Here is an 11,254-nt window from a genome sequence, read left to right as displayed (position 1 = left end):
CCACCTAGAAGAAAACCTGGTATAAAATTTTATTCCAACTAACAAAATTTACATATACAGTTTACAAAAGAATATTAGTATATAAACAAGAAAGATCTGTGTTCTCCAATGGCCAATCAGCAGTGGGTTTCAATAACATAATCCCACTTGGAAAAGTGATTACCATCTAAACTTGTACCAAAAAGAATGGTTTGATCAATGATGAGCTACTTTGTATTCAGAAATATGAAGACTGATCATGGAGCACATTCAACTGAGCAAGTATTCTTGCTGCTAAAGATCTTAGCCTGTTGTTTCCCCTTTGAGTCAAATCCACCAATGGCATATGAGCTGAAGCTCCATATTTCTGCTTATATTCAACTAACCGAAAAATCCTCTCCAAACAATTCATCACTTTTTCCTGCAGACTTGCACAAGGGCTGCTGATCAGTTTGATCATAGCCGGAATGGTGTTGGCCTCGGCTAGCACCTTGCAACCGCTTTGCAGCATTTCATCGTTGATTAGAGTTAGGAGGGCATCTAGAGCCGCGTCACAGACTCCGGTATCTTGACATCTGAGAGCACGGCTGAGTGGTTCGACTGCGCTGGCTTCTACTAGGCAAAATGAGGACTCGATTGTGCAAAGTCCGTGGTGAACGGGGCAAACCGCCTCTGGCAATGCAGAGAAGCACCAAAGGCTTTGGCGCCTTGAGATCTGTCGAGTTAACCTAAGAGAGCTCTGTGAGAGGTGAGAAAGACAAGTGGCTGCTCGTTTCACTGTCAAGTTGGTTCCTGTCTCAAGCAACCGTACCAACAAGGGAATGGCGCCGGCTTCAGCTACTTTCTTCTGTAACTGCAGACTTGTTGGAGTGGTTAAACGGCCTATGGCTCCCACTGCATTCTCTAGAACCAAAGGTTTTTGGTGTGCGCTGTTTCTATCATCGGAGAGAAAACCAAATATTGTTTGGAGGTTAGGCGATTCCAGCAGCCACTCGGAGATTTGACTGGATTCTGGGAGGCTAGCAATTGTGCCCAGTGCGGAGGCGGTCTCTTCCTCGTTGTTTGAAGTCTTGAGGATCTTCAGCAGTGATTCAATTGAATTTTGTGTCACATGCTCCAAAACTGTGTCTCCATCAGCATCTTTGATCAAACAATCCAATAGCTTCACAGCATTTGCGCGTAATGATATGACATCATCGACCTCACATAGTCGAAACAAGGTTTGCACAGCTGAGCACTGCCAAGGCAGATCAATCAAGCAAAAAGTCAGCATCAATGAAATTGTCATGCATCTTAACAATTAGAAACAAGTAACCAAAAGATAAAATAGTTGACAATAAACTTCCAGTTTGCAGCAACCGGAGTATTTATCACTATTTGTCATCATATAACTAACAAGAAAGAAAACCTTCAAAGCACCAAAAATAGAAACAAAATTATAAGGTGGCTTCAGCTCTTCATCTATAGTGTTACTCACGCGTTCTAAATTAAAATGCAATACAGATAGAAACAATATTATCATAGCGTGGCGCTAATACGCTGGAGTTTGAATATAAACACCACAGCCTCACTTGAAGACATGCCTGTTCTGATATTCTTAATGATAGACATCAGAAGATAGTGACGAAAGTATGTAAAACTTTCGCGTTTGGACTAAATAATGGATCAATTAAGACATGGTAGAATTTACTTGCAAAGTTAAACATTTCGGCAATCCTGATGATAGAGTTAGCAATACATCATATCAATACAAAAATATTCTCTTTCATTTTTCTCAAAGCAGATGTTTCAAACATGAAGGCATCTATAAATTGTACGAACGAACTCCTGATCCAGAACACAACGTCAAACGCAAAGGAAATACTGATCCATTCGCTTCTAAACATTTTAAGCCTATTCAGAATTAAAAGTTACCCTGTTGTAGTGTTCTTACCTCTCTTAGTTTAGACTTGACCGTATCAGCAGATGGAGATCGACACATGGCATGAAATGCCCGGAAAATCTCTTGCTGCAGAGCAGGGACTGTCATAGTACTGAAGGAGAAGAGTTCGGAAATATCATCACCAGTTTCCAACATGAAAACTGGCTCCGAATCAGAACCTTCTTTAGCTATGGTTGATAGAGCAAGATTTACAACAGTAGCTGCTACTAGCTCACGCAACTTCTGCGATGATGTTTGGCGGTAGAGAATGTCCAGCAACGGACGCACAGCACCTTTCTTTATTATCTCCTGCCCATTCTTTTCCAAGCTTGAAACATTGAGGAGGGCTTGAACAGCTACTATTTTCATTTCAACATCATCGTGGGGAACTAAGTCAAGTAGCAAATCTAGTACACCACATTCAGTGAGGGCTGCTTTTTTATGATCAGTCAATTCCATATCTCCCAAGGTTTTCGCCATTCTCATTTTAACCTGATCAGAACCTGTTAAGAAAAAATAACCAGATATTATTCTCTGAAATAACCTGTAGGAGAAGCGGTGTAACTTGATGTCCTTATTTATTTCAAAGAATAATATCTAATATACTGGAAAATCAAAGTTAGAAAAGGACAAAAGAGACACACCTGAAGAAAGACGTTCCAAAAGATATGTAAAATAGTTACTCTTTGCCATGAGGATAACATTGTCATCAGAGTACGAAAGGTTGTCCAAAACATTCTTGGCATCTCCGGCAGCTTGAGGGTCTGTATTGCTCAACATTGTTACCAGAAGAAGCATGCAGCCCTGGACCTTCCCTATGCTATCACGCACAGCTTCACATTTTGATAATTCCAGCAATAATGTGACAGCTGATTTTCTTTCCCCGATGCGTCGCCCAAGAAACTGAACAATGTGTTCAATAGAATTCTCAACTGTAGCAATCCTTTCCTGAAAAATGCATCACAAAGGAAAATGTTATACAAATTAAGCTCATTGTCATATAAAGTTATGATGTAAACAGGTGAAGTGATGTAAACAGGATAAGTACCTTAGCGTCATCATTGTCCTTTACCAGCAAGCAAAGGATACGAAGAGCTTGATTCCTGATATCCCTATTTTTTACACTAAGAAGCTTAACAAGAGTTGGTATGTAATTCTCCAAGATCAACCATTCTTTGTGGATTTCTCTCTGTTCACAAAGATCCTTCACCTGTCCCAGGCAATGAATCACCTCTTCCTCATTTTCTGAGGAAAGTCGGGACTTGAGGGAAGCCACCATGATCATGTTATTTCTGTCCCTCCATTCTTCAATAGACTGCCTCAGGGTTTTATTAGGCCTAAGCATTGATATTTCTAATGAATTCGAGGTAATGGGACACGATGGCTCATCCGCCTCTGACAACCACTTCTCAATGGCACTCCTCTCAAAAGTATGCCCCGAAGGAGTCTCCACTGGATCGATCATAACCTCTCTTGTAATTGGGCAATAAAATGACATGAGAGGCTCTAATGGCTGCACCCCTAAAGAATTTCTCTTATTTAGGTATTTCTTTTCTTTATCATCAAGAGATGATGCTACGTCTGCCCTCTCTAGCAAAGCAATGATTTGATCCATCTGTATTGCTTCAGCCTTGTCTTTCCTCGAGCATAGATTCTCTATTTCACTCTTGAAATCATCAAATTCCTTTTTCAGTGCTGAACGATCCGTTGGAACCCCAACAGCCTTTGCAATTGAGACCAACAAATCATTGGCATAGCTCCGATCAACATTCCTTTCCTGTATGCCCGACTCTATCTTCTCCAAAATATCTTCCTCTGCCAGCGCAGCTCTGAACTCGGCATTCTGCATGTTGCTAATTAGCTGCTCAATATCATCCCTCATCTTTAATGACACATTCAAAGATGCAAAAGGGATGCAACTAATTGCACGGATGATCTCTTTAGTGATTGCTTCAACGTGCTTAGCAATTGAGCGCGAATTCACCAAGAGATAAAACCTGCTTCTTTCACTACAGTCCCTGATCAGCTTCTTCCCCTCCCTCACCTGATGGTCCAGAATCTCAATGAAGTTCTGTATGCCTTCAGAAGCAGCAATGTGTCCCCTATTCAACTCTTGCAAGAGAGGAACAAGCGCGTTCAAGTAAGACGAGAGTTTGACAAAGCTTTTCTTGCCAACAAGGACATTTTCAGATGCAACTACCATCTCTATGATACCCTCAATAATCTGAGAGGCGGCTTCCACTAACGGAGTAACAGACGAATTGATCAGCACGTCCATAACCATTTCCACCAATCAGTGAGACCAAGTCCACCCAGCTCAAAGCTCGGACTAAGCTCTACATAAAAAGGTTCAGCTACCTCATTTGCAAAGCCTCAAGCACCTACATACAAAATCCATATCCAAAATCATAACTATAAAAATAACTCTACTCATCAATTCAGAAAAAAGGGTCATCAGTTTAGAATACAGAAATGACCCTAAAAGGCTAAAGTATTTGGGGGAAATTAGCTTAAAGAAGAAGAAAAAATTCATCAGGAATCATTATAGCACAACGAATTATCCAGCTTTCAGTCAATCTTAGGGCATCCCTAGACTCTATCATAAGCTAGGAAGGCCCAAAACTACGCAAATCATATAATTATAACGAAAACCATAAACACAACAAGCAGAAGACCATAAATATAAGTCAACGTTAAATGGACTTCGCAGCTCAAGAAGAAGAAGCTGACCTAGGATACCACAAAGACTGGGATTCTCAGCCCAGAAAGATGTTTGCTCATTTTGATGATTGACTGCAGCAAGAAGATTCTAGTCTCAGCTAAACTAGGCGGAAAAAAGTAACGATCTTGCATGAAATGATGAGTTAATGAGCTGAAATTGGGAGATGATAACGAAATTGGATTTGTGTTGAAAGAGTAAAAGGATACCGAGTTGCACGTAAAGAGGTCCACCATAAAGAAAAGCCCAATAATAAAATCAAGTGAAAAATGGAAACTCTCAACGACTTGGCTTAATTAGTCACAGAAATCTCTGTGTTTGTACCGCTCTTATTCCTTGTAGTTTCCCAAATGGGACACATTTCATTCATGTTCTTTTTTTTTTTGGAAGTCGCGTTTCATTTATGTTTTTTGTTTTGCTTTCACATAAGTGATGCTGCTTCAAATAATTTTTTTTTTCCAAACTATAGATTTGGAATCTTGGATATTTGAGATCTAATTTTCAATACACTTGGAATATATAATCTATCTTGTGTTTTTATCCCTTTAAATACAGTAATATAATTAAGTGTAAATTTATTACTTAAAGTGAGGATCATATTTTATATGTTTTGTTTATTTTGAATGATAAATATATTTATCCACGCTCTTTATAAGGTGATATATATAAAAAAAATTATAACACCTTTCTTTTATGTATAAAATTATACATTTTCCAAGAGAAAAAGTATTAACTCGAATTTTATACTATATGTCTGAATTTTTTATTACGTCAAAGCTAACAAAGTATAAGATGATAAATGAAGCTTTATCCATTCTTACTCAAAGCAAACACACCCTTAAAAAATAGTACTCCCTCCGTCCCAAACGAAATGTCCTGTTTTCCTTTTTGGGTTGTCCCAAACGAAATGTTCTGTCACTCTCTCTCTATACTTAATATTTAAATAATTTTCACCAACCCACTTTATCTACTTTATACACATTTCTTAATCTTCGTGCCGAAAAGAAGTAGGACATTTCGTTTGGGACGGAGGGAGTAGTTTTTTAGAGGGTGTTCGATTTGATGATATGATGTTTGACTGGGTGGACTCAGCTAGGTATTTAGTATGAGAATAATGTCACGTATGATTAGTCTTGATATTCACTTCTTGATAAAATTAATCTTGAATAGTTTCAAGTCTGTTTAATCTTGAACAAATTTTATCTCACATCATCGAACATTCCCTTAATATTTACAAAAATAAGATTATTTTAAAAGCGAACAAGCATGTACTGAAAATGTTGCGCATTAAACACTATATTAAGGGAGCGTTTAATTTTTATAATTGATAAAATGCATAATTGGGTATTTTAATCCTAATTACTAGAATATTTTCACTCACATCCTTTCAATGTGATATGAATCAAGCAATATTAGTTCAAATGATAGAAGTTATCAAAGGCCTTGGGATATCCCAACGTTCCAATCTATCTAAGTAAAGACGAGATAAGCCTATAATATTTTTATCTATTAAGAAGGCGTTTATTAGCTTTTCATGATTTATAAGATATATGATTGAGTCATGTTAGTACGTACTCATTATTATGATTTTTTCAATCTCTCCATTTTAATGAATATAAATCAAATAAAATTAGCTCAAATGATAGGAGTTATCAAGGGCTTTAAAATATCTCAAAGTTCCAATCTATATATCTTAAGAAATAAGGGATTAGCTTATATTATTTTTTATCTATCTAAACTAATATTCAAAAGTAAGGACCACCTAAAGCTAATCCTCAAAAGTAAATGCTTCTTAAATGAACATTTACTTTGCATGATTGATAATACATATGATTGTGTATTTTATATATCTTAAGACTAAGATTTCTTCAACCTTTTCTTTCAGTGATATGAGTCAAGCAAAATGAATTCAAATGATAATTTTATCAAAGGTATTGAGATATCTCAAAGTTTTAACTCATTTTAATAAAATAAGAAAATAGTCTTATTATTTTTAAATATTTAGACTAATCTTCAACGAAAATAAACAAAATAACCTCAAAAAAATATTGAAATGACACATGTTCTCTCACAAAACAAAAAAAATGACGCTCGTTAAATGGTTACAGATTCCATGTTATATATTGGATTTTGTGACATACTCTCAAAAGGGTTTGACATTATTCTCAAAAGGGTTTACATTGGTAAATGAAATGGTTTGGTTTGCAGTCAAATGATAAACCTAGTTTTTTTCTATAATGGAGTGCGAGAAAGCTACATAGCAGTCGAGAATAAATTTTTTGATATAATATTTGGTTTTGACTTTATGCAATTTTCGTGGTGTTGGGGGTCTGTTTTGGTCAACTAGCGAATGACTCGCTTCCATTTGGCGGAGAAATCTACGCGTTGTAAAAAAGAAAATTAAAAATTACATGCATTTTTCCATTTCTTAATTTCTTTAATTTTCACACAGAAGAATAGCTCTTTCTTATTATCTTAATTAAAAAAATTGATTTTCTCTTCTACTATTCAATCCACAAACATCGTAACAAAAGAAGAAGATGAAGAAAAAAGACCAGAGAGCACTGAGTTGCGCCCTCTCTCTTCCTTTGTCAACGATGAATTATTTACAATGTTGCTTTACGAAGAAAAATTATTAGTATCATCTGAATTTCTTATCTAACAAACAATATTAGAATTGCTATAGTTATTGAGTGAAATTACTTTTTCAAAATGTTCCATCTTGTACTCTCGTATCCCTCATAAATATTTTAATATATAGAGTTAATAGGCCAAATTAGACATTTCATTTAGTAAAAGGAAATAATATCCCTGACGATAAAAAATTGAAAAAATTAACTATTTTAGATACAATTATACCTTTAATAATATTTTTAATAAAATAATAAAAAAAATTCCCGCCCTCTCCCCACGATTCCTGCGCCGGCGCTGCGAGACCTCCCTCCCATGCACGGTTGTTGCGTTGCCGCTGAGCCCTTCTTCCGCGCTTCCCTGAGCCGCCGCCGCCGTGGCGCCCGCCCCCCTCCCCCCCCCCAATACCTCTTTGCTGCGCTTCCGCCGCCCTCCCCTCTCCCCCTAAACCTGTCAATTTCCCGTCCCTCTATACCCCCAAATCTAATTTCTCTTTCTCAGGCGCAGCCACCGCCACCATTTCCCCTTCACGGCGCCGCCGCTCACCTGATACAGCCGTACGTTTTCAGGTTTCTTCTCCTCTCACTTTCTCTATCTGTTTGTCCGTGGTGCCGCTACCTCTTTCCCCTCTACGACATCGCTGCCTCTATCCCTCCTCCGAGCTGCCGCCGCCTCCTGCCTCGCAGCCGCTACAACCTCCGCGTTGCTTCGCCGCTGCAACCTTCAAAGTCGCGATGATTACACACTTTTGCAAAAGTGTGTAATTGTGTATAATACACTATCACACGATCTTTTCCAAAATCGTGTAATAGTGTATTTTTACACTGTTACACACTTTTCCGCTAAAAGTATTTAATTGCGAAAAAGTGTGTAATTATTCAAAATACATTATTACACATTTTTCGCGACTATAAAGTGTGTAACAATGTATTTCACATTGTTACACACTAAAATGATATTTTGGTAAAAAAAATTATTATTTTCATATTTTTATTTGTATGGCTAGAATTTCTATGACTAAAAGATTTTGGATACATTAGGATACCGCCTCCTTAATATATTTAAACATATTGTTTATAACATTCAAAGCTAAGATTACACGTGAAGAACAATATCATTCTTGAGTTATTGAGTATTGACATTAAAACGATATAATATTGTCTTGGAAATCCTAAAATAGATAATATGAGAATATTAATATATAAATAAGTCCTTAAAACATTTAAGATCTTTTGATAATAGAGACTTTTAGTTTGCGTTTTATATAATTAATTGGGTCTTTTAAAGATTTAATCGAATCAAAAAGCAAAGCATGAGACTCGAACAAATGAAAAAGTTCGTTTGTCAACCTATCCACTTAAGAGGCATGCTTATTATTTACATTCAAATAAAAATTTCATATTCGCATAAATTAAGTCTTATTTTCTATTAAGAGAAATCTTATTTACTTTTTTTTTTAAAGTCTTATTTACTCTTATGAAAAGTATTTATTTGATTTTATAATGTAAAGTCATATTCACATTTAAACAAAAGTCTTATTTACAAATAAAAAAATTTATTTACTCTTAAGAAAAGTCTTTTAATTAAGCTCCTAAGAAAAGTACTCTTATTTAGTTTTATTTATGAATAGAAAATCTGAAAGTCATATTTGCTATTATAAAAGTCTTATCTTCTTTTTTAAATGGTCATATTTGATTTTATAAAATATATTATTTACAATCAAGCGTAAGTTTTATTTATGAATAAAAGTCTTAAAGTCTTATTTACTATTAAGAAAAATTTTATTTGATTTTATGACAAAACTTACAATCAAGCAAAAAAATCATTTACTAATAAAAACTGTTAAAATCTTACTATTTGCTAGGAAAATTCTTATTTGATTTTTATATAATATATATATAGCATATATATATATATATATATATATATATATACATACTCCATTCGTCCCGCTAAAAGCGGCTCGGTTCATTTTGGCACGGAGATTAAGTAGAATATATAAATTGGATAAAATTGATAGGGCTCGTACATTTTCAAGAGTTTGTTGTCTTTTATGAAAATGAGCCACTTTTAGTGGGACATACCAAATTGAAAAATGAGTTACTTTTAGCGGGACAAATATAAATTATTTATATTGAAACAAAGTCTTAATTCTTATTTACTATTAAAAATTATTTAATTTTATGGAAAATATTATTTACATTCAAATAAAAGTCACATTTAGAAACAAAAAGGTCTTAGGAGGCATTTACTTTGTATAAAACGCATAATTGAGTATTTTTTTTTTTATTCTTAAGATTATGATTTTTCCAATCTCACCCTTTCAATAAGATAAAAATCAAGCAAAACTAGCTCAAAATGATTATAATAATTAAGGGTTTAGGGATATTCCAAAGTTCCAATCTATCTAAATAATCAAAATTTGCCTGACTATATATTTTTATTTATCATGACTAATCCTCAAAAGTAAATGCCCCCATAAAGTCATATTTATTATTAAGAAAAGTCTTATTTACTCTTAAGAAAAGTGTTATTTGATTTATATTTAATAAGAGCATCACATCGGCAGCTCATAGGGCTGACGCGATGAGCCGGCTGATGCAACCTTCCCTGACTTGAGCTGCACCTCATATGGATGCGCGGGCTCATCCGTCCTTATGAAATAAATAAATAAATTCGAATTTTGAATTTAAAAATTCCCAACGTTTGAGAAAACGGCTACTTTATTTTAATTTATTTTTTCTCTTTTTTCCTTCTTTTCTTCTATTTATACACCTTCCTTCTTCATTTCTTTTCACTTCTTTCATCAAATTCACTAATTTTTCTTTCTTTCTTCTTCATTTTTTTTTCTATCGCAAAATGACTTCACGGTTCAATGATACTTCGTCTTCTTCGTTCGACGGGTTGACCAAAAAAATAGCAAAAATTATCGTCAATGCACAAGAAATGGTGAATCAATTTTTCACTCCCCAACCACCACCCCAACGAGTTATCTCCAATGAGGGTTTCATCTATCGTGATCGTGAGACCGTCCATCAATAGCTTTTTCAAGACTACTTCAACGACGATCCAGTGTACGACCCCACATTTTTCAGACGTCGTTTTCGGATGCAAAATATGGTTACTTCCACATGGGGCAAGATGTTACGGGCCGGGACTCCCTCACGTCGTTTCAGAAATGCATGGTGGCTATCCAACAATTAGTCACTGGTGTTTCTGCGGATACTTTTGACGAGTATCTCAAGATTGCAGACACTACAGGGTGGCTATGCATAAAGAAGTTTCGCAAAGCTGTCATCCGGGCACACAGTGCCGAGTATCTTCGACGCCCTACACCGGCGGACGTCACAAAGCTGCTTCAGATTCACGAGGCGCGACATGAATTTTTCGGGATACTCGGGAGTGTGGCCTCCATCACCATCAACAAGCAATCAGTCTATGGCGCGCCATAAAAGCTTTCACCTCCTTCAGATTATATAAGTAGAAGGCAAGGATAGACCAGACCTAGGTCCTATATGCATTGGGCTTAGAAGAATTGCCCAAAGACGTAGTGTGGCATGGCGCATTTACACGCGGTGATCAAGGAGAGCCCACCTTGATTCTCGAGGCTGTTGCATCCCACGATTTGTGGATTTGACATGGCTTCTTCGGTGTTACTGAATCGAACAACGACATCTAACGATCTCAATCCAATCACCTCTATTAGCCGAATGTCTTGGAAGGAAACGTCATCACGAGTGATGTTTGAAGTCAATCACCACAATTATCAGATGAGCTACTACTTGTGTGATGACATCTACCCTGAGTGGCCAACATTTGTCAAGAGCCCACCGATGGTGACCAACCCGAAAGAGGCGAGGTGCACGAGGATGCAAGAGGCGGCATGAAAGGATACCGAACGTGTCTTTGGAGTGCTTCAAGCTCGATGGGGAATCATTAGAGGTCCGGCTCGGCCTTGGTATATTGATCATCTCAGAGACATCATGATGACATGTATATATCAT

The 11,254-nt window shown here is 36.3% G+C and overlaps 1 protein-coding gene across 1 annotated transcript; it reads right to left on the bottom strand.

Moving 5' to 3' along the window:
- Positions 1-5: 5 nt before the first annotated feature.
- LOC130997321 (U-box domain-containing protein 43-like) lies at positions 6-4,981 on the bottom strand. The gene is made up of 5 exons (XM_057922600.1): positions 4,631-4,981; positions 2,949-4,281; positions 2,545-2,848; positions 1,913-2,403; positions 6-1,216 (listed from the first exon to the last, which is right to left on the bottom strand). Exons 2-5 carry the CDS (start codon positions 4,182-4,184, stop codon positions 218-220), a joined length of 3,030 nt encoding a protein of 1,009 aa, XP_057778583.1. The 5' UTR covers positions 4,185-4,281; positions 4,631-4,981; the 3' UTR covers positions 6-217.
- Positions 4,982-11,254: the final 6,273 nt, after the last annotated feature.

The sequence above is a fragment of the Salvia miltiorrhiza genome, chromosome 8, assembly GCF_028751815.1.
Source record: "Salvia miltiorrhiza cultivar Shanhuang (shh) chromosome 8, IMPLAD_Smil_shh, whole genome shotgun sequence".
NCBI lineage: Eukaryota > Viridiplantae > Streptophyta > Magnoliopsida > Lamiales > Lamiaceae > Salvia > Salvia miltiorrhiza.
This window is presented reverse-complemented; position numbering and strand designations above follow the sequence as displayed.

Coding starts and splice junctions, on each gene's coding strand:
- LOC130997321 (XM_057922600.1), bottom strand. CDS start 4,184: ATGGTTATGGACGTGCTGATCAATTCGTCTGTTACTCCGTTAGTGGAA. Junction 2,404..2,544: donor TTTGGAACGTCTTTCTTCAG/GTGTGTCTCTTT, acceptor TTTTCTTAACAG/GTTCTGATCAGGTTAAAATG. Junction 1,217..1,912: donor TCAAGTCTAAACTAAGAGAG/GTAAGAACACTA, acceptor CTGCCTTGGCAG/TGCTCAGCTGTGCAAACCTT.